The sequence below is a fragment of the Pristiophorus japonicus genome, chromosome 18 (genome assembly GCF_044704955.1).
Source record: "Pristiophorus japonicus isolate sPriJap1 chromosome 18, sPriJap1.hap1, whole genome shotgun sequence".
NCBI lineage: Eukaryota > Metazoa > Chordata > Chondrichthyes > Pristiophoridae > Pristiophorus > Pristiophorus japonicus.
Genome location: NC_091994.1, coordinates 107,703,894 through 107,729,366, shown reverse-complemented (window position 1 = coordinate 107,729,366; position 25,473 = coordinate 107,703,894). Strand labels below are relative to the sequence as shown.

The window sequence follows — 25,473 nt, the reverse complement described above, 5'->3', positions numbered from 1 at the left end:
GCGCTTTGAGACCGTCCAGTGGTCGTGAAAGGCGCAATAGAATCCAAGTCTGTCTGTCTTCTGGTCATATTCTCTGGACACCATGAATCACAGATGTCCAGGCTTTTGTTGACCACATGGGTTTCTGACCATGGAGGGCCTGGGATGGGGGCTGATGTTACAAGCTTGCAATTGTTGCACATGACCAATTGCTGCACTGCCGTTGTTTTTCTTTCTGCTCCTGTCCATTGCAATTAATAGGCGGAAAATCGGGGGAGGGGGGTGTGGGGGGGGCGCAGGGGTAATTTCCCAATAAGCACAGTCGCCGAGACTATCACCGGAATCGCAACTTTAGGTAATCGGCCCCTTAAGTTTTAATCTGTGTTGATCCGAATGTATCTTAAGTTGCTGATTGCCAACCAGAGAATTAGCAATCAGTAACTAGTGGGGTGCTGCAGGGATCAGTGCTGGTACCCCAACTATTTACTATCTATATTAACGACTTGCAAGAAGGGACCGAGTGTAACGTGTAATGTGTAACGTAGCCAAGTTTGCTGACGATACAAAGATAGGAGCAAAAGCAATGTGTGAGGAGGACACACAAAAATTTGCAAAATGACATAGACAGGCTAAGTGAGTGGGCAAACATTTGGTAGATGGGAGTATAATGTTGGAAAGTTTGACAGAAAAAAATCAAAGAGCAAGATATGATTTTAAATGGAGAAGGATTGCAAAGTGCCGCAGTACAGCAGGAGCTGGGGGTACTTGTGCATGAAACACAAAAGGATAGAATGCAGGTACAGCAAGTGATCAGGAAGGCCAATGGTATCTTGGCCTTTATTGCAAAGGGGATGGAGTATAAAAGCAGGGAAGTCTTACTACAGTTATACAGGGTATTGGTGAGGCTACACCTGGAATATTGTGCGCAGTTTAGGCTTCCATATTTACGAAAGGATATACTTGCTTTGGAGGCAGTTCAGAGAAGGTTCACTAGGTTGATTCCAGGGATGAGGGGGTTGACTTATGAGGAAAAGTTTAGTAGGTTGGGCCCCTACTCATTGGAATTCAGAAGAATGAGTGGTGATCTTATCGAAACGTATAAGATTGAGGGGGCTTAACAAGGTGGATGCAGAGAGGATGTTTCCACTGATGGGGGAGACTAGAACTAGAGGGCATGGTCTTAGAATAAGGGGCCGCCCATTTAAAACAGAGATGAGGAGAAATTTCTTCTCTGGGTTGGAAATCTGTGGAATTCGCTGCCTCAGAGAGAGCTGTGGAAGCTGGGACATTGAATAAATTTAAGACAGAAATAGACAGTTTCTTAAACGATAAGGGGATAAGGAGTTAAGGGGAGCGGGCGGGGAAGTGGAGCTGATCAGATCAGCCATGATTTTATTGAATGGCGGAGCAGGCTCGAGGGCCTACTCCTGTTCCTATTTCTTATGTTCTTAACAGATCTTGGTGCTTTGGTTAAGGGTGTATCTAAAAGAAAAAAGAAAGACTTGCATTTATATAGCACCTTTCACGACCACGGGATGTCTCAAAGCGCTTACAGCCAGTGAAGTACTTTTTGGAGTATAGGCACTGTTATAATGTGGGAAAATAGAATCATAGAATAGTACAGCACAGAAGGAGGCCATTTGGCCCATCGAGTCTGTGCCAGCTTTCAACGAGCAATCCAGTTATAAGAACATAAGAAATAGGAGCAGGAGTAGGCCATCTTCATGACTGATCTTCGACCTCAACTCAACTTTCCTGCACTATCCCCATATCCCTTGATTCCCTTAATAATAGTCCCACTCCCCCGCTCATTTCCCCAAATCCCTGTAATTTTTTCTCCCTTTCGAGTATTTATCCAACTCCCTTTCGCAGGCTACTATTGAATTTGAGGCAACAGCACTTTCTAAACCTCCCAGGCCCACTGAACTCAAGTGGGAACATATCCGCAAATAAGGAAAAACTGAGATGAGAAGAAATTTCTTCTCTCGGAGGGTTGTAAATCTCTGAAATTCTCTGTCCCAGAGAGCTGTGGAGGCTGGGTCATTGAATATATTTAAGGCGAAGATGGACAGAATTTTGAGCGATTAGGGAATAAACGGTTATGAGGAGCGGGCAGTGAATTGGAGCCGAGTCCATGATCAGATCAGCCGTGATCTTATTGAATGGCAGAGCAGGCTCGAGGGGCCAAATGGCCGACTCCTGCTCCTATTTCTTATGTTCTTATGTTCTAAGGAATATCAGCTTAAACGGGGGCCGAGTTGCCTGCTTCGAAGTCTGGATCACTAGGACCCGGGGCCACGTGACCGGAGAGACACAGGTAATGTTCAGCTGGCCCTTGGGTAATGGCTTTCTCCATCCTGCTGGTGAAATCGTTCCGCAGCATGGCCAGGGATGTACGTCTCTGCAGCAGCTTGGAGAACCTGGGAATTACAAGCATGGACATTGGGAATCTTGCCCGAGTTCCGTCTAATCGGCTGGTAATTCAACGATCCCAGGCTGGACTGGAGCTGGTCAAGTCCTCTTCCTGCGGGAAAAGTGGGACTGTGAAGGTACCTCAGCTATTTGTAGCAACGTGTTCCAGTTTATTTCCCTTGTGTCTTTGGTTTTTTTTTCTCTCTTCCCCCTCCCACAAGTGGCACTAAATGTACATCATTCCTTTTACCACTCACTCCACACTTTTGGGTTGAGACCTTGCTGGATATTAATGCATTTGTGTTGGAGACACGTGCTGGCTATTTTAACACAAAATATTAATAAGCTTAAAATAAACTTGTTTGCACTTCCTGTTAAAAGTAACACAAAAGGTATTTCATGTGAAGGTGCTCAAAGGATTGTCCTCTTAGGAGAGATTGAGTAGACCAGGCCTAGAACAAAAGCAAAATTGCACTTTAACAGTCTTCTGGATTCCACATCAAATTGAACAATTTCAGACCTTAACCTCTGTCCATATTTTGCTCTGATGTATGTTTTCTCTCTGTTTCCCATGGCAGCTGGTAATTATCCTGCCATTCACACCTTATCTAAACTCATCTTTTTCTGCCATTACCATCTCAAGTCAGCTGATCACCCCCTTTGTCTCTCTCATCTCTCCTGTCTTCCACCCTATCACAGACCTTCCCTTTTGTTCTTTGCTCCCCTCCCCCTTTCAGTGCTTCTTTTAGATTCTGTTCTTTCGAACATTTGCCAGTTCTGATAAAGGGTCATTTGGCCCGAAACATTAACTCTGTTTCTCACCACAGATGCTGCCTGACCCGCTGAGTTTTCCAGCATTTTCTGTTTTTATATACAGGTTCGACCTCCAAAATCCGGACACGGGGCCAGTCCGTGGTGGGGTCGTCCAGAAACCGGAAAATGTTCCGATATCCGGACTCCTCCCACCTCGGCAAACCGACTTCGCCCGCCCGACCTCACCCCAGCCACCATCCCTCCCCTTTACCTCGGCTGCCTGACCCCACCGACCTCGGGCCAGACAAGGAACTCCTTCACAGCGGCGGGGGTCCCGCCCGATCGGGTCTTTAGTGGCGGTGGGGCCCCGCCCGAACAACTCCACGACAGAGAGGCCCCACCCGGGGACCCGAACAGCTCATCGATGAGCACCTCCCCTCTCCCCCGCCGCCCCCCCCCCCCCCTTTCTGACATTCCAAACTCCGAAAATACCCGACCCTGGGCTCGGGTGTTTCCGGATTCGTGACGTCAAGAAAGACGTTCCAAAATCCGGCAAATACAAAATCCGTAATGGCCTTGGTCCCGAGGTTTCCGGATTCGGGACGCTGCACCTGTACTCTACTTTCTCGAGTTCACTCCCCATAACGGTGCCCTAAAACCAGCCCGTTCTGCCTCCCTCCCCTCCAGCATCCGGCCATATGCAGTGACGGACATAACAGGGAGTCTCTCGTGCATGTCCTTGTATCGCACATTGTCTGGGGAATGAAGGCAGACTGCAAGAAAGCACAGTGCCTGTTTTCTCAGCCAAGAGTACAGCCGCGATCATGACTCAGCAGTTTTGCTCTACTTTGGATGTTAATTTAATTATATAGAGAAATGGGATTACCAAACATTAGTCTCGGAGAAGGACTCCAGTGACAGGAACTGTAAAAGCCTCGCCCTCAAGGTTTATATAGTCATAAGAACCCCGAGTGCTGGAAATACGCAGCAAGTTTGTAAAAAATATCTCCTTTCATTTTTCTGGTGTAAACCCTTTTAACAGTTCTGACCGAGGGAACTGGATTTTCAATCGCGATAGAAATGGTGTGAAATGGGAGGTGGTGAGGCCTCACCCTGACCCGGATTTCTCTCTCCCTGCCCCCACCAGGACTGCCATGGTACAGTTTTGGTCTCCTTACCGAAGGAAGGATATACGCCATTGAGGGAGTGCAATGAAAGTTCACCAGACTGATTCCTGGATGGTGGGATTGTCCTAATGAGGAGAGATTGAGCAGACTAGGCCTATATTCTCTAGAGTTTAGAAGAATGAGTGGTGATCTCATTGAAACATGCACAATTATTACAGGGCTTGACAGGGTAGATTCAGGGAGGATGTTTCCTCTGGCTGGAGAGTCTAGAACCAGGGGTCACAGTCTCAGAATAAGGGGTCGGCCATTTAGGACTGAGATGAGAAGAAACTTCTTCACTCAGAGGGTGGTGAATCTTTGGAATTCTCTACCCCAGAGGGCTGTGGAGGCTCAGTCTTTGAGTATATTCAAGACAGAAATCGATAGATTCTTGAATATTAAGGGAATCAAGGGATATGGGGATAGAGCAGGGAAGTGGAGTTGAGGTAGAAGATCAGCCATGATCTCATTGAATGGCGGAGCAGGCTCGAGGGGCTGAATGGCCTACTCCTGCTCCTGTTTCTTATGTTCTTATGCTGCTAATATCCCACCGCAGGATATTGGCTCCATGTGGTTTTAGTGATTGATTTTTTTTTTGCAAAGTAACTGGTTCATAGCCTGGCATACTGAGTTTTGCAATGTTAGACAGTAACATATTGATACGGAAATTGGGTTTTAATTTAATTGTAGATTATGACAGGTTATTTGAGAGAGGCAGTTCTTGTTTAATGAAGAATAAAATGTAAGCTATTTGCTGTCTGCCTGTTAAGCAGTAGGAACAACAGGCGATTTATACAATCGTAAAATCTTGCAGCGCAGATGGAGGCCACTCAGTCTCCATTATGCCTGTGCCGGCTCTTTGAAGGAGCAATTAAATTAGTCCCACTCTCCTGCACGTACCCCATAGCCCTGCAAGTTACTTAATCCTGATATAAGAAGTATCGATTAACATAGATGTTATTAGCTGCAATAAAACAACTTTTTGATTCTGATCCAGTTAACCATTGGCCCTGAAATTCCGGCCTCCCCGGGTCCGTACAGATTGTGTACAGACCCGGGAAGGCATCGCAAAAGTCGGTTTTCAGTGCACAATGCACATGCGCTGAAAACCAGCTTTTCCAATCTGTCAAGCTGGAACGAGGACATTTGCAAGGGCAAGATTGCTGTATTTACCCATATCTTGCCCAGAAAATGTCCTCAAAACTCTTGCGCCTAGCAGGCCGCATAGCGTACTTTTACAGGCGTAAGAGTTTTAAAATACACAAATATTATAAAATAAAATTTTAAAAATACATTTTATTGTTAAAAACCCTCCCCACTATGGTAAGTTTATTTTAAACCATAATGAAATAAACTTTTTTTTAAATTGGGAAAATATATATTTTTAATAATACATAACTAACTTTAATTTAAATTAATAAAAATATGTCGTGTATTTTTTATTAGAGTTTTGGGTGTTTGGCGGAGCGGGGTGCTTTCTCATTCATTATAATGGGAAGTCCAACTTACGGAGTTCCCACTATTATGAATGAGAAAATACTTTACCTTGATTGGCTGCCCAGAGCCATGTGACTGCAGTTCCAGCGCTGTGCATGTCCGAATGTGCACATGCTGCGATGCGCAGTCAGTGGTGGCCTCAGGACTGGGAACTCGCGTGAGCACAGCAGCTTCAGGTAAGTGCGCATCTTTTGTCACATTTTTACCTGATCGCAGTCAACCGGGATTTCCAGGCCAATATGTTTTGAATTAATTGCAATGTAAATCAGTTTAAAACTAGTTTTAAGATGGTTATCTGTGCACCCCCACTTGGAATGTCCCCTGACCTGTTTAACTACTTGTATGTTTGGGCATAATCAGCAGGGATATCAATGACTACTCCTGATTTTGTGTATTTTTGTTTAACAGGGGTTAAAAGATGGACAAATCATGTGATTACCCTCATTGTACAGTTTGCAAGCATCCTGCAAGCCTAATTTTTTTATTTATCCCTAATTGCCCCTTGAGAAGGTGGTGGTGAGCCATCGCCTTGAACCGCTGCAGTCCATGTGGTGAAGGTACTCCCACAGTGTTGATTTTGCAGCGGTTTTGTACAACTGAGTGTCTCGCTGGGCCATTTCAGAGGGCAGTTAAGAGTCAACCACATTGCTGTGGGTCTGGAGGCACATATAGGCCAGACCGGCTAAAGGTGGCAGATTTCCTTCCCTGAAGGACATCCATGAACCAGATGGGTTTTTACAACAACCGCTACTGATACTAGCTTTTTAGTTCCAAATTTTTTTTAATTAACTGAATTTAAATTCCCCAGCTGCCATGGTGGGATTTTAACGCGCGTCTCCAGGCCTCTGGATTACTAGTCCAGTAGCATACCCACTATCGAATCAAAGAAGTTTACAGCATGGGAGGAGACCATTTTAGCCCATCGTGACCATGCCAGCCAACAAGAGGCTATCCAGCCGAATCCCACTTTCCAGCTCTCGGTCCGTAGCCCTGTAGGTTACGGCACTTCAAGTGCATATCCAAGTACTTTTTAAATGTGGTAAGGGTTTCAGCCTCTACCACCCTTTCAGGCAGTGAGTTCCAGACCCCCACCACCCTCTAGGTGAAGAAATTTCCTCTCAAATCCCCTCTAAACCTTTTACCAATGACTTCAAATTAATGCTATCATACACCGATTTGAAGGCGACTTTGCTGAAATGTAGCCCTCGTCCATCTTGCAGAAGATCAAGGCATTGATGAGAAGAATCTCTTTTGTTCAGGGAGTGGGTATTAAGGCGTTCCCACTGTTCTAGAATCTGTAGACAGAAGTTCAAGGAAGGCAATGCAACAGTGCCTGCTGTAAGAGTGCATTGATCTTCAGAGAAACTTAACGTACTTTTCTTTTCTTGCCCAGCATGAAGCATTATCGGAGTATCGCCCTATCCTCGCCAGCAGTTCCAGGCACCACACCAGGTCTTCGATTGCAGATCGCAAGCTGACCATTATACCCATCATATTCATCTTCCTTCGAATCTGGAGCACTGTGAGGTTCATTCTGACCCTCTGCAATTCGCCTGCTGTGCAAAATGGAATTCTCGTTGTACTACATGTAAGTAGTGATCCGCACATGGTTGCTCTGATGTAGCAATTCGTAATTATGGCTGGGTATCACTTTGACGACCTGCTCTGATTCAGAAGGTCGTCTGCTCAAGCTCCATGCCCAGACTTGAGCATATTCAATGTGTAAACAGATGGGTAAATTACTTAGAAAAGAAAGACTTGCATTTATATAGTGCCTTTCACAACCACTGGAGGTCCCAAAGTGCCTTACAGCCAATGAAGTACTTTTTGAGGTGTAGTTGCTGCTGTAATGTAGGAAATATAATGAGTAAATTTAAAAACAACTTGTATTTATATAGCGTATTTATATAGCGCCTTTAACGTAGTGAAACGTCCCAAAGCAATTCACAGGAATATTATGACACAAAATTTGACACCAAGGCGCATCAAGAGAAATTAGGGCAGTAGAAGTAGGTTTTAAGGAGTGTCTTAAGAGGAGAATAGAGAGATAGAGAGGTTTAGGCAGGATGTTCCAGAGCTTAGGACCGAGGCAGCTGAAGACATGGCCACCAATGGTTTATTAACTTAAACGGTAGGAATGTTACAACTGGCCAAGGTACTTCTTGGACTGGGGGAGGGGGGAAATAAGAACAGAAGAAATAGGAGCAGGAGTCGGCCATTCGGCCCCTCGAGCCTGCTCCGCCATTCAATACGATCATGGCTGATCTGATCCTGGCCTCAACTCCACTTCCCTGCCCGCTCCCCATAACTCTTGACTCCCTTATCATTCAAAAATCTGTCTATCTCCACTTTAAATATATTCAATGATCCATCTTCCACAGCTTCCTGGGGTGGAGAATTCCAAAGATTTATGACCCTCCTGAGAGAAGAAATTCCTCCTAATTTCGGTCTTAAATGAGCCTGATTTTCTCCTCCTAATCGTCGAGCAGTGACTCCTAATAGAAAGTATGTGTGGATATTGGGTGAGCATCATGCCTAGTTGTGATAGGTTCCCCGCCCCTGCTCCATCCTCCCACTTCAAACACCTGCATGTTGTCAACTAACCTGCGGTTTACACTGTGCGGACTCGTACTTGAGGCATGGACACTTCGAAGAGGTACTGGGGAGCAGTCACTCTCCCTGGAATCCCATCCCAGAAACAGTCCGCAACTTTTGGAGAGGAGCAAGGTTTTTTTCTCCCTCCATTTAAAACCTGTGCTGGGAACTTTTAAAAATAAGAAATATTAGCAAGAGTAGGCCATATGGTCCTTCGAGTTTGCTCCGCCATTCAGTAAGATCACAGCTGATCTGATCTTCTACCTCAACTCCACTTTCCCACTTGATCCCCATATCCCTAGATTCACTTAATATCCAAAAATCTATTGATCTCTGACTTGAATATACTCAATGACTGAGCCTCCACAGCACTATGGGGTAGAGAATTACAAAGATTCACCACCCTCTGAGTGAAGAAATTTCTCCTTACCTCAGGCTAAATGGCCTGAGATTATGTCCCCTGGTTCTAGACTCTCTGGCTAGGGAAACAATCTCTTTGCATCTACCCCCAATCTTGTGTTTCAATGAGATCACCTCTGATTCTTCGAAGCATCAGAGAGTATAGGCCCGTGAACCAAAAAGCCTTGGCACAGGGTCAATAGACAGACCTGATTCTGTGGGAGAAGGAGCTTTTAATGGAATGGCCAGATTAACAGAGAAGTCATTGTCGGCCAGTGTCGACTGCCTGTGGTTGGTCTCTTGATTGTGAGTGAGTCGCATGCTATTCATATGATGCACTTTTGGCTATAAGGAGAAATCATTTTTTTCCTTTTTTTAGATAAGTTTGTGGGAATGAATCCCATGACATTACCCACAGAGTCAGGATATGCTGTTTTACCAAAGTGAGATTGAGGGAAGTGTAACTCCTTGTAGCACAGGCAGGAGTTTGTTACAGATTTGAACAATGTTTGGTGAAACATCAGCGTGTATGGGGGTTTATAAATATATATTTCTTTTGCTGGAGACTGCAAGTGAAAGCTTGTTGTAAATTACTGTCAAAACTTTTGAGTATTGCTTGACTTCCATTTCTGATCACTGGTTAGCACCTTGTGGACTACAGTTCCCTGGGGCCAGATAGTCTGCATCCCAGGGTACTTGAGGAAGTGGCCCTAGAAATAGTGGATGCATTGTGATCATTTTCCAACAGTCTATTGACTCTGGATCAGTTCCTATGGACTGGAGGGTAGCTAATGTAACACCACTTTTTAAAAAAGGAGGGAGAGAGAAAACGGGTAATTATAGCCTGACATCAGTAGTGGGGAAAATATTGGAATCAATCATTAAGGATGAAATAGCAGCGCATTTGGAAAGCAGCGAAAGGATCGGACCAAGTCAGCATGGATTTATGAAAAGGAAATCATGCTTGATGAATCTACTGGAATTTTTTGAGAATGTAACCAGCAGAGTGGACAAGGGAGAACCAGTGGATGTGGTGTATTTGGACTTTCAAAAGGCTTTTGACAAGGTCCCGCACAAGAGATTGGTGTGCAAAATCAAAGCGCATGGTATTGGGGTAATGTACTGACGTGGATAGAAAACTGGTTGGCAGACAGGAAGCAGAGAGTCGTGATAAATGGGTCCTTTTCAGAATGGCAGGCAGTGACCAGTGGAGTGCCGCAGGGCTCAGTGCTGGGACCCCAGCTCTTTACAATATACATTAACGATTTAGATGAAGGAATTGAGTATAATATATCCAAATTTACGGATGACACTAAACTGGGTGAGCTGTGAGGAGGAAGCTAAGAGGCTGCAGGGTGACTTGGACAGATTAGGTGAGTGGGCAAATGCATGGCAGATGCAGTATAATGTAGATAAATGTGAGGTTATCCATTTTGGGGGCAAAATCACAAAGGCAGAATATTATCTGAATGGTGGCAGATTAGGAAAAGGGGAGGTGCAACGAGACCGGGGTGTCATGGTACATCAGTCATTGAAAGTTGGCATGCAGGTAGAGTAGGTGTTAAAGAAGGCAAACGGTATGTTGGCCTTCATAGCTGGGGGATTTAAGTATAGGAGCAGGGCGGACTTACTGCAGTTGTACAGGGCCTAAGTGAGGCCTCACCTGGAATATTGTGTTCAGTTTTGGTCTCCTAATCTGAGGAAGGACGTTCTTGCTATTGAGGGAGTGCAGCGAAGGTTCACCAGACTGATTCCAGGGATGGCTGGACTGTCATATGAGAAGAGACTGGATCAACTGGGCCTTTATTCACTGGAGTTTAGAAGGATGAGAGGGGATCTCATAGAAACGTATAAGATTCTGACGGGACTGGACAGGTTAGATGCGGGAACAATGTTCCCGATGTTGGGGAAGTCCAGAACCAGGGGACATAGTCTTAGGATAAGGGGTCGTCCATTTAGGACTGAGATGAGGAGAAATTTCTTCACTGAGAGTTGTTAACCTGTGGAATTCCCTGCCACAGAGAGTTGATGCCAGTTCATTGGATATGTTTAAGAGGGAATTAGATATGGCCCTTATGGCTAAATGGGATCAAGGGGTATGGAGGAAAAGCAGAAAAGGGGTACTGAAGGAATGATCAGCCATAATCTTATTGAATGGCGGTGCAGGCTCAAATGGCCTACTCCTGCACCTATTTTCTATGTTTCTATGTACCTTTACCTAATAATTCAAAGCTTATTTAAGAGGATAGCTGGGTCAAAACGTATGGGTTGATGAGCAGCAGGATCTGGAGCTGCTATCCGGCTGTCCATAAAAACATAAGAAATAGGAGCAGGAGTTGGCCATTTCGTCCCTCGAGCCTGCTCTGCCATTCAATAAGATCATGGCTGATCTGATCATGGCCTCAATTCCACTTACCCGCCCGCTCCCCAAAACTCCCTTTTTATTCAAAAATCTGTGTATCTCCACCCAGCCTCCACAGCTCTCTGAGGTAGAGAATTCCACAGATTCATGACCTACTGAGAAGAAATTCCTCCTCATTTCCGTTTTAAATGGGCGACCCCTTATTCTGAAACTATGCCCCCTAGTTCAAGATTCCTCCACGAGCAGAAATATCCTCTCTGCATCCCCCTCAGAATCTTATACGTTTCAATAAGATCACCTCTGATTCTTCTAAACACCAATGAGTATAGGCCCAACCTGCTCAACCTTTCTTCATAAGACAATCCCTTCATCTCAGGATTCAACCCAGCGAACCTTCTCTGAACTGCCTCCAATGCAAGCATATCCCTCCTTAAATACGGAGACCAAAACTGTGCGCAGTAGTCCAGGTGTGGCCTCACCAATAGCCTGTACAGAAGACTTCCCTGCTTTTATACTCTATCTTCCTTGCACTAAAGACCAACATTCCATTTGCCTTCCTGATTACTTGCTGTACGTGCTGCTGCTGTCCAGTACTTGGTAGAGATCACTATACACGCTGCTGTGATTTTTTAGCTTTGGGGTTTGGACAGTTGGGGGAGGGGGGCGGGGGTTAGGGGTTCGGGCAGGTGTCTGGTAATTTCTACGTCATGGCTGCTGCCAGGGGTGAATTAACCAGCCCCAGGCCCACCATAGAACGTGGGCCCACCAAATACATATAGGAAAAATTATATAAGGCCTCCCAAAAAGGATGAATAGAATAGACAATGAGAGGAAAAACAAGACCGAGGAAAATAGATTCACGTGTTTATACCTATATACAGAAGTACCTGTATATACTAATGTACCTATATACAGAACAGAATATGTACTAGCCTGTTTTATTTCGCATGTTATTGAGAGAAATTTGCATATATGTATAGGAATCTAGTATTGCAATGTTACCAGAATATATATCTACTTGATACAGAATATATGCTTCCATTGTTGAATATACTGGCCTATGTTTCCATACTCAGAATCAGAATCCTGTAGTCGCTGACTCTCTCTCTCTCTCTCTCTCTCTCTCTCTCTCTCTCTCTCTCTCTCCCCTTGTAAAGGCTGGCATCCCTTCAATAGGAGGTACCATCCTATCGGGAATGACGAAAAAGGCTTAATTGTATGGAATCAGCTGTCTCCAAGAAGTTGGGATCTTTTGCAGCTTTTTTTTGTTTCTGTCCAACGTGCTAATTGTTTCTCTTTCTCTCTTTTCCCCCCCCCCCCCCCCCCCCCCCCCAAATGTCCTGCAGGGAACGGGAAACACCTTTCAAGGAGCAGCTAATTGCATTATATTCGTCCTTTGCACACAAGTTGTTCGGACTCGACTGGTTTCCTGCCTGTGCAGCTGCTGTAGCTATGACACTGAGCCAGTGCCCCGCAAGGCCACGGTGAACAATTACCAGGAAGCGGAGCCTCGGCGGGATACAGCGATGATTCCCCCGTATGTAACTGAAGAGTAAGCGGATTTTTTTTTTCCCCATAAGAGACAGGGGCGTACCTAAACTGGCTTCCACCAGTTTTGAGCAGTGTGACGACACTGGGCCACGTGCCCCTGCCGCACTTGGTGTTGTCTGTAAACGTCTGTTCACTCGTGTGGCGCTGACGGTGAAGACCTTTGGCGGAGTCGCTTGATCGAGTGTTTGGTACAGAACGCAATGGCCTTGCCGGATTAGAGGAGCTGAGGCAAGCAATTTGCTCACAACCACTGCACAACCAAAGATGGGCAGACTTCTGAATTGCCTGCTTGTTTTCAAAACCACAGTGCCTGTTACTCTTTTTATTTAAAAAAATCAATTGTGTTGAGTTTAACAGCAACTATTAAATTCTGAAAGGAAATCTTTGCTGCAATACTTGAATGTTGTTATAGATACCAGAAAGTGAATTTAGAAATGCTGCTTCTGACTTCTTGCAACAATTTCTATCTCAGCCATCCTGACTGACATTTAAAATGATGTTTGAGGTACAGATCCTGTTGGTACATTGATGTGTTGGTTATTTTAGTGAAGGAGCTGGGAATGGAAAGGGGGTGTGGCTTGTGTCGTTTGACTGTAATCCCCAGATCAACGCAAGCTATTTGGAAGACACGAGGTTGCATTTGTATTCCTGAAGATTTATTTGCAGTCTTTCCATCTCCTTAAAGGCTTTGACTAAAATGTTGGACCTTTTACGAGTAATCGTTGATGAGGTAGTCTGCTCTCTCTTCCTCCACAGCAATATCCTCACCTGAAGCCAGACTTGACTCTGATTCGGCACCCACATGCTCAGTGACTATACCTATTGCAAAAGGCTGCTACAGATTGTAAGATCCCAGGGCTGAAATTCTCCTGTCCATGATATCGCCAAAGTTAACATAGCTACAAGATGTTTTGTCCTTGTGCACAGACCTTAATCACCAAAAATAATTTCGCTGTCTCTAGATTTGATTTGATTTGATTTTTTTTTTAAAGCTAGTTTCTCATTCTCCTTATTTTGATCTTGAGCTCCAAGCAGACGGTGAACTTTGAACTGGCCTCAGGTTTGCTTGTTTCTGCGTGGAGCCATGCACAAACTATCGTGTACTCTTTGGCCGATGAGGGATCTTCATGTGTCCAACAAGATCTTCATGGAAACCAATGAACTGTTACGTTTTTTCCCATTACCAATCTATTCACCTTGCCCGTACCCAATCCAGTACCCCAGTTTGACCAGTGGCTGGGAACAGCATTTGATCCCCATCTGTTGTTCATAGCCGTGTCTCCGTTATGACTGAAACAAAATGTAAGGGCTGTGGTGGGGTGAGGAAAGAGTTGAAAGAGGGAGAGAAGTTAATTTTAAAAACTACTTTTAATAGTAGAACAAGAGAGCACTGAAGGACTCTTTCACCTGATTTAGTCGTTTGATGTCCACTCGCAGGTGATGGGATATTCAATGCCCGGCACCCAATTTGCTTTGAAATGTTCAGGGAGCACTCACTGTGCCCATCTTTTCCACTTTAACTCTCTTTTGTTTTTTAAAAAAAAAAAATCCAATATTGGGCCCTAAAAGAAAAGCATTGAAACTCGAAACAAAATCTTGGACCTGACGATTGCTAGGAATATGGAACTCTCTCCACTTGCTTCTCATTCTCTATGGAAAAAAAATACACATTTTCACACTTTTCAGAGAACAAAATTGAACAGTGGCCTTCTCTGACTTTGAATAAGTAACAGCATCTGTGTCTTGATAGTGTAAAGGTGGTGAGCATCCTTTTGGTAGCTGCAGTCTGGTTTGCCTACACTTCCACAGTAACGCACTGGGCGGGAAGCAGTCAGGACATCCTGAGGTGCACAAAAGACACTTTTTATATGCAAATTCATTCTCCACAACAGTAAAGGACGTGGGTTTTCTACCCCCCCCCCCCACCCCCCCCCGCCCACCACACCCAACCGATCATGTTCAAAGGCATCTTTCAGTGAGAAAATCCAAGTCATTTACACCTGCTTGCGTCAAGTGCCATTTATTTGTCAAAAGAAGCATTGCATGTAAAGGCTTCAGAACCCGTTGTTACACCCCCGCGTTGCAATTCTGTTACATATTTTTAAAATTAAAGTTTTGTAAAAGAATTTTCTAAATGTCCCAACCTTTTCCCTCTTCCTGGGTGTTCACTATGTCAATGGTCAAATTAGAATATGTAAATATAGTCCTATCGTTTCCTCAATATGTTCGAACATAGACTTTTGCATCATTGTTTGTGTTTAGAATACAGAAATGAGAAAAATATATTGTGGTATTCTCCAACTGTAATAAAAGTATTTTTGCTAAACGGGAACCTCTCTCAAAATGTTCTGTCTTAATTTCCTGGGTCAATAATACTTCACTGCATATGTAAAAGTAGCCTCTTTTAATGTGCATTTTTTCACTCCCTGCTTTACATGGATTGATACTCCTATATTTTTCAACAACCCTAAGGTTATCCTGAGTCTCCATGTCGTAAAGTGCTCGATTCTTGCCCAGAAGAGTAGTACAGGTACAACGTCTGAAATCCAGCAATCTCGGGACCGAGACCCTGCCGGTTTTTGGATTTTTCCGGATTTCAGACTTCGCTGTTGGCACTCTTCGACGCCTGCAAATTCACGCCGCCCGTGGCTCCCCCCCCCCCCCCCCGGCGCTGCCCTTTTTACCGGTTTACTCGTCCCTCGCCGCCTGATGTCGCCATCTTGGCCGCCTCAAAAATGTCCGGTTTTCAGACAATTCCAATTTTCGGATAGCTGGATTTGAGATGTTGTATCTGTAGTTAAATTACAGCCATTTCTTTCAGACCCTGGTCTTGTTGGGCAATTTTGTTCCAGTTGAGCGCCTGTGGAGTGGTTCTATCCCATGAAGGAGCACAGCTCCTGCATTCCTGGAGAGCTAGGTCTACTGTGGTTCCGAACGCTCAAAAAAAAATGTACTGGCTCAAGAATGAGAAGTTATGAAGAAAGGTGTGGAAAAGTGAACTTCTTTGATCGGCACTGAGGCTATTTAAGATGGGATCTAAGAGGTTTCCAAATTTATGAAAAGTTCTGAGCGGCTAAATAGTGAGAGGTTATTTCCACGTGTCTGTGAGCTGGTAGTTGGGGAGTATAGACTCTGGTCTATCACCAGAAAATGAAAGAGGAAGTTAGAGATTAATTCACCCAGTGGGTTATTAAAACTTGGAATCCTTCACAGCAAATATTTTTTTTTATTCGTTCCTGGGTTGTGGGCGTCGCTGGCAAGGTCGGCATTTATTGCCCATCCCTAATTGCCTTCGAAGGTGGTGGTGAGCTGCCGTCTTGAACCGCTGCAGTCTGTGTGGTGAAGGTGCTCTCACAGTGCTGTTAGGAAGTTCCAGGGTTTTGACTCCGTGACGATGAAGGAATGAGTGCCTGATTTATATTTCCAAGTCAGAATGGTGTGTGAATTTGAGGGGAATGTGGAGGTGGTGGTGCTCCCTTGCGCCTGCTGCCCTTGTCCTTCTAGGTGGTAGAGGTCGGGGGTTTGGGAGGTGTTGCCGAAGGAGGCTTGGCAAGTTGCTGCAGTGCATCTTGTACACGGTGCACACTGCAGCCAGTTATTGAGACAGACTAGAATATCATTTAAATTTTGGTCAGGATGTCAGCAAAGAAAATGAGCTTTGCTCTCCCAGCAAAAGCTATCGCTCGCATTTTAAGTACAGTACTCCCTCCTGCACCATCATCATAGGTAGTCCCTTGAAATTGAGGAAGACTTGCTTCCACCCTGAAAATGAGTTTTTAGGCGACTGAACAGTCCAATACGAGAACCACAGACTCTGTCACAGGTGGGACAGATAGTCGTTGAAGGAAAGGGTGGGTGGGGAGTCTGATTTGCCGCATGCTCATTCGCTGCCTGCGCTTGTTTTCTGCATGCTCTTGGTGACGAGACTCGAGGTGCTCAGCACCCTCCCGGATGCTCTTACTCTAAGGGTTGTCTTGGGCCAGGGACTCCGGTGGGGATGTTGCATTTTATCAAGGATCCTTGGAGGGTGTCCTTGAAACGTTCCCTCTGCCCACCTGGGGCTCATTTGCCTTATAGGAGTTCCGAATTGAGCGCTTGCTTTGGGAGTCTTGTGTCAGGCATGCGAACAATGTGGCCTGCCCAGCGGAGCTGGTCGAGTGTGATCAGTGCTTCGATGCTGGGCTGATCAAGAACACTAATGTGATAGTTGCTGCTTCCCATACCCGCACCTCTAACATTGGAGGTCAAGAAAGTAGCTAGTGCCAATTTGTGGCATTTTCCTGTTGCAAATCCACATACCCAAGGGTGTTGAGGGTGAGACGCCCTAAACTCATTTTATACAGGACATCCATCTAGTGGAGTAAACCGTTTAATTGCACCAGTATTCAAACCCATGCCTCCAAAGGTTAAAGGACAAGTGTGAAAGTTCACTGCATCACTTCTTTCTTTTCCTGTCGCCTAACCCGCACTTTTTTTTTTAAAAAGAGCTGAAGGAACTCCATAGTTTTATTCCTTTTCACAATCCTATAGCACCAACCACTGCATTCTCCATCACCAGCTCTTTTTAAAAAAAAAATCTTGACTTGAAAAGCCTTGCCTTTATATAGCATCTTTTCACGGCCACCGGACGTCTCAAAGCGCTTTACAGCCAATGTTGTACTTTTGCAGTTTAGTCACTGTTGTAATGTAGGAAACGCGGCAGCAAATTTGCGCACAGCAGGCTCCCACAAACATGTGAGAAAGGTCAGATAATCTGTTATGTTGATTGAGGGATAAATATTGGCCCCAGGACACCGGGGATAACTGGGTAATTTATATACTGTGAAATACTTTGCCGTGCACAGACAGATGTTGTACAGGGGCAACAGCACAAATCAGGCTCTGTTGTATGGAGGCACCATGAATGAGCTGGAACAAAACATCCGAGTCGGTTGCAAGAGGCTGCACTGCCTTCTTTCACCAAAGCAAATCTGTGCAACTTTTCATCATGGATATTCAGCTAAAATAGGAAAGGAATTCAAATTTAAGAATTTGCAGGGGCCTAAAATACCTTTTTTAGCAACAAGCCAAAGGCTGATTTTAATCTATAATGAATTATCTGCTAATGATATAAGGATTCTCTACTGGGATACCCAGCTGTAACTTCCACAATTAAAGGCACGGCCCGAAGCACAAGTTTGAAAATTAAATTTCCTAACCAACCTCCAGATTCCACCGGCCCGCCCACCCACCCAGTACCCCAACCCAATCATCTAGTACCTGAGCCCACCCACCTACTAACATCTGCCCAGTACCTCAGCGTACCCTGCCTCATCTATCAGCCCAGCCCAGCCCACCCGTTCAGTACCTCGGCCAAACCTTGTGCCTAATTCTGAGTCGAAAGGACCTTTCCCCGTTAGCTCTCCCTTTCTCCCACCCCTGCCTTCATGAAAACGGTCACTCACGGTTAAGTGCAAATCCACAATGGACCAGCGACCAGCAGTGACTTAAACCAAGGTTTCAAGCTTCAGGAACCTGCAAAGATTATGAACGACTGGTGCCAAGTTATTTGATCAAGAAAAGTGGATGAGTCAAACCTGCTAATAATATTCAGACACATGCATTTTCCATTTTTTCCAGGATAGTAACATCAACAACAACTTGTATTTATATAGCACCTTTAACATAGTAAAACGTTCCAAGCTGCTTCACACGAGTGTAATAAAACAGAATTTGACACTGAGCCACATAAGGAGAAATTGGGGCATAAAAATGGTAGGTTCCAAGGAGTGTCTTAAAGAAGGAAATGCCAGAACTTGGGGCTGAGGCACCAATGGTTGAGCAAGAACTCAGTCAGTCCTTAATCATCAAAGGCCATTGTTATGTATTATCACATGTATGAGCATGCACAGTTCGCTCTGGCCTAATAAAGCAAGCCCATGTGTTGTGTCTTTGTTTCATTCTTGGGATGTGGGCATCACTGGCAAGTCCACCATTTATTGCCCATCCCTAATTGCCCTTGAGAAGGTGGTGGTGAGCCGTTGCCTTGAACCATAGAGTGGCAGTTAAGAGTGAACCACATTGCAGTATGTCTGGAGTCACATATAGGCCAGACCAGACCAGGTAAGGGCAGCAGATGGATTTTTACAACAATCTGCTAGTTTCATGGTCACCATTACTGATTCTTTCATTACCAGATTTATTTAATGAACTGAATTGAAATTCCACAGCTGCCATGGTGGGATTTGAACTCACGTCTCTGGATTACTAGTCCAGTAACATTACCACTGTGCTACCGTACCCCATATTCTACCCCCCTATATTACAGACATCAAAGCCAATTTAATGGCTTCACTGCTGCACAGGCTGAAATCAGCTGATTCATATCAGGCAGAGGAAAACGGAAGGGACCTCATCGCCCAACTTGATTGCGGTGCACTGCCATTGCACCCACTCACTGTGAAATCCAAAACCCATGCTGCTTGGAACAATGCCCCAGTGCAAGCTTGGAAAATTCCAGTCATCTTCTAGAATTGGTTCAATGGGTGGCCATTGCTGAGATGCGTCAGAATAAAGAATAGACAATAAATGCAAAAAGTCATCATCATAGGCCGTGTCTCAAAACGAGGATGACTTGCACCCACATCAAAAAGTTCACAGGTGTTTCAATGATGCACTTAAAATTCCAGGTCCGAACTAAATCTTGGAAGGGTGGAAGATGCTTGTGCTTGGATTTTTGCACACCAGCCACCACACGGGCTTGACAGAGCTAGGTCTTGGTCCAGTAGCAAGGATTAACCAAGATGATTGGAGACCTGCTCTGCTGCACGGACCTAGTGAGCACACATATCGCAGTGTGGGCTGGCCCGTGCTGCCCCTGGGCCCTCACCTCTTCTGGGCCCCGAACTTGCCCCTCTACAATCTCTTGCCGCTCCTTCGCCCCGACCTCGCCGCTCGTGCAGTACCTGCCCATGCTCCAATCAGCGACCTGGACCTTGATGACGCCACTCTTCAGTGCCATTGCTCTCCTGCTCCAGCCACCTGCTGCTCCCTGGAGTGGTGTGCTGCCACATTGCTCCTTTCACTCCCCGGCCTGCTTCCATGGTGCTCGCAGGCCGGGGCTGCGTAGACTGCTGGGCTAGGCTGCCACGCTGCTCCTTCCACTCGCCGGCCTGTAAGGAGAGGCAAAGACAGATTCTACAACTCATGAATGTTGCACTAAAATCATTACAAAATCTTTTTGGTGTAGTTTTAAAGATTAATTACAAAAAAGGTATAGGGAGCCTGAACAATAAATCGAACTTATCAAAACTTGGGGGGAGGGGAAGGATCCTTTTTACAGTCGGATACGCCTCCTGGTTTATAAAGCTTTAAATATTCAGCACAATTCAATTGCTGAGGATTAACTGACTTACTCTCCAGCATTCATGTCGAACCAAAATTGGTGGCCGACTGAGGACTTAAATTATGGCTGGACTGCTGAGAACATCTCCCACCCTCTCTATTCCAGGTATCAGAAGGAGGCCATTCGGCCCTTTGGGCTTGTGCCAGTGCTAGCTCTTCAACTGCAGTAATCTACTTTGATCCAATCTCCCTCCCCTTTCTCTGTATCCTTTCATAGTTTTTTTTTCCTTTTAAGAACATAAGAAATAGGAGCAGGAGTAGGCAATAAGGCCCCTCAAGCCTGCTCCGTCATTCAATAAGATCATGGCTGATCTGATCATGGACTCAGCTCCACTTCTCCGCCCACTTCCCATAACCCCTTATCCCCTTATCGTTTAAGAAACTGTCTATTTCTGTCTTAGAATTATTTAATGTCCCAGCTTCTACAGCTCCCTGAGGCAGCGAATTCCACAGATTCACAACCCTCAGAGAAGAAATTTCTCTTCATCTCAGTTTGAAATGGGCAGCTCCTTATTCTAAGATCATGCCCTCTAGTTCTAGTCTCCCCATCAGTGGAAACATTCTCTCTGCATCCAAGCCCTCTCATAATCTTATAACGTTTCGATAAGATCATCTCTCATTCTTCTGAATTCCAATGAGTAGCGGCCCAACCTCCTCAACCTTTCCTCATTCATCACCCCCCTCATCTCCGGAATCAACTGAGTGAACCTTCTCTGAACTGCCTCCAAAGCAAGTATATCCTTTCGTAAATATGGAAACCACAACGCTTCCCTGCAGAACGACAGACAACGGAGAGCGCTGCGAGACATTCTGCCTGGAGTGGGAGTCAGGCTGGAGGCAGCAGTGCTGTCTTCAAACAGTACTTTACAGCAGAGAAACAAACATCCAGCATCATTTTCACAGGTCAAAGCTGTGTGAAAGGTCTTCCAGTTTGTACGAGTTGTTATCTCCTTTGTATGGCATCTTCTTTTCTTGGCAAATAAAATGGCATCGTGTTCCTTTTGATACTTGTGTTGCACTTGTCTTCATTTGCATGCTGAGGATATTGCTGCATCTTATGTACAGACCACAATTTTTGGAATACTCAATTATCTGCCATTTTCCATTATCTACCAATGGGATTCCCACCAGCATATAACTATCACCTCTTAAAGGTGGAGCTAATTGCAACTGTTAAAGGAGGAATTCCAACGCACTCCTGGCTGGCCTGCCACTTTCTACTCCACATAAATTTGAGGTCATCCAAAACTCGGCTGCCCATGTCCTAACTCGCACCAAGTCCCGCTCACCCATCACCCCCCTGTGCTCGCTGACCCCATGCCCTAACTCGCACCAAGTCCCGCTCACCCATCACCCCTGGGCTCGCTGACCTACATTGGCTCCAGGTTAAGCAAATCCCTCCATGGCCTCACCTCTCCCTATCTCTGTAATCCCCTTCACCCTCATAAACCCCCCCAAGATATCTGCGCTCCTCAAATTCTGCCCTCCTGAGCATCCCTGATTATAACTACTCAACCATCAGTGGCCGTGCCTTCATCTGCCTGGGCCCTAAGCTCTGGAACTTCCTCCCGAAACCTCTCCGCCTCTCTTTCCTCCTTTAAGACGCTCCTTAAAACCTACCTCTTTGACCAAGCTTTTGGTCACCTGCCCTAATTTCTCCTTATGTGGCTCGATATATTTATTTATTTTTGCCTTATAACACTCCTGTGAAGCGCCTTGGTACATTTTACAATGTTCATTCATTCATAGGCAATCCCTTGGAATCGAGGAAGACTTGCTTCCACTCTTAGAATGAGTCCTTAGGCAGCTGAACAGTCCAATACGAGAGCCACAGGTGGGACAGATAGTCATTGAGGGAAGAGGTGGGTGGAACTGGTTTGCCACACGCTCTTTCCGCTGTCTGCGCTTGGTTTCTGCATGAGACTCGAGGCACTCAGCACTCTCCCAGATGCACTTCCTCCACTTAGGGTGGTCATTGGCCAGGGGCATCGGTGGGGATGTTGCACTTTATCAGGGAGGTTTTGAGGGTGTCCTTGTAACATTTCCTCTGTCCACCTTTGGCTCATTTGCCATGAAGGAGTTCCGAATAGAGCGCTTGCTTTGGGAGTCTTGTGTCTGGCATGCGGACAATGTGGTCTGCCCAGCGGAGCTGATTAAGTGTGGTCAGTGCTTCAATGCTGGGGATGTTAGCCTGGTCAAGGACACTAATATTGGTGCATCTGTCCTCCCAGGGAATTTGTAGGATCTTGCAGAGGCATCGTTGGTGGTATTTCTCCAGTGACTTGAGGTGTCTACTGTACATGGTCTATGTCTCTGAGCGGGTATTACTACAGCACTGTAGACCATGAGCTTGGTGGTAGATTTGAGGGCATGGTCTTCGACTACTCTTTTCCTCAGGCGGCCAAAGTCTGCGCTGGCGCACTGGAGGTGGTGTTAAATCTCCTCATCAATGTCTGCTTTTGTTGATAAGAGGCTCCCGAGGTATGGGAAATGGTCCATGTTGTCCAGGGCTGCGCCGTAGATCTTGATGACTGGGGGGGCAGTGCTGTGTGGCGAGGACAGGTCGGTGGAGGACTTTTGTCTTACGGATGTTTAGCGTAAGGCCCATGCTTTCGTACACCTCAGTAATTATGTCGACTATGTCCTGGGGTTCAGCCTCTGGATGTGCGCAGACGCAGGCATTATCCGCGTAAAGTAGCTCGATGACCTAGCCTGGACTCGGTGAAGGTTGAACAGCTTCCCACTGGTTCTGCAGTTTAGTTCCACTCCAGCAGGGAGCTTGTTGACTGTGAAGTGGAGCATGGCAGCGAGGAAGATTGAGATGACACAGCCCTGTTTGACCATGGTCCGGACGTGGATTGGGTCTGTAATGGATCCGTTGGTAAGGATCACGGCCTGCATGTCGTCGTGGAGCAGGCGGAGGATGTTGACGAACTTTTGGGGGCATCCAAAACGATGGAGGATGCTCTATAGGCCCTCACAGTTGACAGTGTCCAAGGCCTTTGTAAGATCGAAGAAGGCCGTGTGTAAGGGCCGGCGCTGCTCCCTGCATTTTTCCTGCAGCTGTCGCGCTGCAAAGATCATGTCCATTATGCTCTGTAGGGGACGAAATCCACACTGTGACTCCGGGAGGAGCTCCTCGGCCACAGGGCCGAGTTGTCACGATGTTAAAGGCGCTATATAAATGCAAATTGTTGAATCATTTTGAGCCACTGGAAAGACCTAGTGCCACTGTATATTTTAATTGAGATGCCGCTGAGCTGTCAGCCGTCTGCAAGATCTTTCTTGCTGTGGGGTTTAATGTGCTGCTAGTTAGGACGGGTGTGTGTTGTCAGTCGATTGTTAAAGCAGAAGGCTTTGGGCAGGATGCTCATTAATAAACGGCAATAGATCTTAATTCTTTTCAGCCGACCCACCAGTCACCAATTTTAATTAACCTTTGAGCTGTCTGGTTTCAGACCGAAAATGGAGCTTGAGATGGTCATCCTGCATTGAAGTCTGTGAAGCAGCAGCTTTGCACGGCAGGCCAGGAGGAGACAGGGAACGTGGAATAGGCTGCTTCTGCTCTGCTGCCTGTGGTGGCTCCACTGGAGCTCCCCGCGGACGCCATTTACACTAAGCATCAAAGCTGCACTAATTGGGCGGGTTCACTCGGAGCATGGCTCGGGGGTGACATGGAATGTGCTATTGCAGACGGGCAATGGTGGCGGGGGAGGGCTTTTTTTTGTTCTGGAGTTCAAGTTTTGGTTTCCATATTTCCGAAAGGATATACTTCGCTTTGGAGGCAGTTCAGAGAAGGTTCACTAGGTTGATTCCGGAGATGAGAGGGTTGACTTATGAGGAAAGGTTGAGGAGGTTGGGCCTCTACTCATTGGAGTTCAGAAGAATGAGAGGTGATCTTATCGGAATGTATAAAATTATGAGGGGGCTTGACAAGGTGGATGCAGAGAGGATGTTTCCACTGAAAGGGGTGTCTAGAACTAGGGGGCATAATTTTAGAATAAGCGGCCGCCCATTTAAAATTGAGATGAGGAGAAATTTCTTCTCTCAGAGGGTTGTAAATCTGTGGAATTCGCTGCCTCAGAGAGCTGTGGAAGCTGGGACATTGAATAAATTTAAGACAGGAGATAGACAGTTTCTTAACCGATAAGGGATTAGGAGGTTATGGGAGCAGGCAAGGAAGTGGACCTAAGTCCATGATCGGATCGGCCATGATCATATTAAATGGCGGAGCAGGCTTGAGGGGCCGAACAGCCTACTCAGACTCCTATTTCTTATGTTATGCAAGATACAGCAGCCATGATTTTAGCTTTTTCTGTAGCTGCACCAAGTTGGCTTGGCTGGTATAAGCTGTGGCTCAGTGGGTAGCACCCTCACCTCTGAACCAGTAGGTCATGGGTTCAAGTCCCACTCCAGAGGCTTGAGCACATAAATCTAGGCTGACACTCCGCAGCTGTACTGAGGGAGCGCTGCACTGTCGGAGGCGCCGTCTTTCAGATGAGACGTTAAACCGAGGCCCCCGTCTGCCCTCTCAGGTGGTCGTAAAAGATTCCATGGCACTATTTGAAAGAAGAGCAGGGGAGTTATCCCTGATGTCCTGGCCAATATTTATCATTCAATCAACATTAAAAAAACCAGATTATCTGGTCATTATCACATTGCCGTTTGTGGGAGCTTGCTGTGCGCAAATTGACTGCCACGTTTCCCGCATTACAACAGTGAGTACATTTCAAAAGAACGTCATTGGCTGTGAAGCGCTTTGAGAGGTCCGGTTGTTGTGAAAGGCGCTATATAAATGCAAGTCTTTCTTTTTTCTTGCAAAGAGTCGACGGGTTGAATGGCCTCCTTCTATGCTGTAACCATTCTATAATTCCATGATCCTCAGAAATAACATGGATCACGTGCTCATTATCTGTTACCTTCTTTCTATATGATGCAATTGAGGTGCTGAGAACATTTTTAATTTTGAGATCTCGTTGAAGTGACTGAGCATCAGGTGAACAATAAGCTCTGTGAAACTGATAGCACTCTTTTGTCCTCATGGTCTCTAAACAGCTGCTTCAGACCTGGGAGGTCCAAGGGCGTGATAAACTGCTATATAAATATCAGTTCTTTCTTAATTCTTTCAGAGACAACACACCATTAAATGAGTCACACTCTAAACTGCATCAGCAGAAACATGAAATGAGCAGCCTCTTTGCTTCATTGAGCCAGTACGCAACCCAAAGCTATTTGTGCCAGTGTTTAAAAATAATATAATTGCATGTAAGAGCTCTAAACCGCTTTGAGCCCTGACTGTACTTGGCGTAGGAATCCTTGATGCTTACCCTGAGTTTGAAAGATGGATAATGTTCCATTTGCCAGCCCCAACAACCC

General features: G+C 45.7%; 1 protein-coding gene across 1 annotated transcript in view; it reads left to right on the top strand.

Moving 5' to 3' along the window:
* Nucleotides 1-15,040, top strand: part of gpr157 (G protein-coupled receptor 157) — a 33,478-nt gene extending 18,438 nt beyond the window's left edge. Inside the window, exons 3-4 of the mRNA XM_070861040.1 lie at nt 7,201-7,395; nt 12,510-15,040. Coding sequence (XP_070717141.1) covers nt 7,201-7,395; nt 12,510-12,719 — 405 coding nt within the window. The 3' untranslated portion in view covers nt 12,720-15,040. The remainder of the gene's footprint in view (nt 1-7,200; nt 7,396-12,509) is intronic.
* The last annotated feature ends 10,433 nt before the right edge of the window (nt 15,041-25,473 follow it).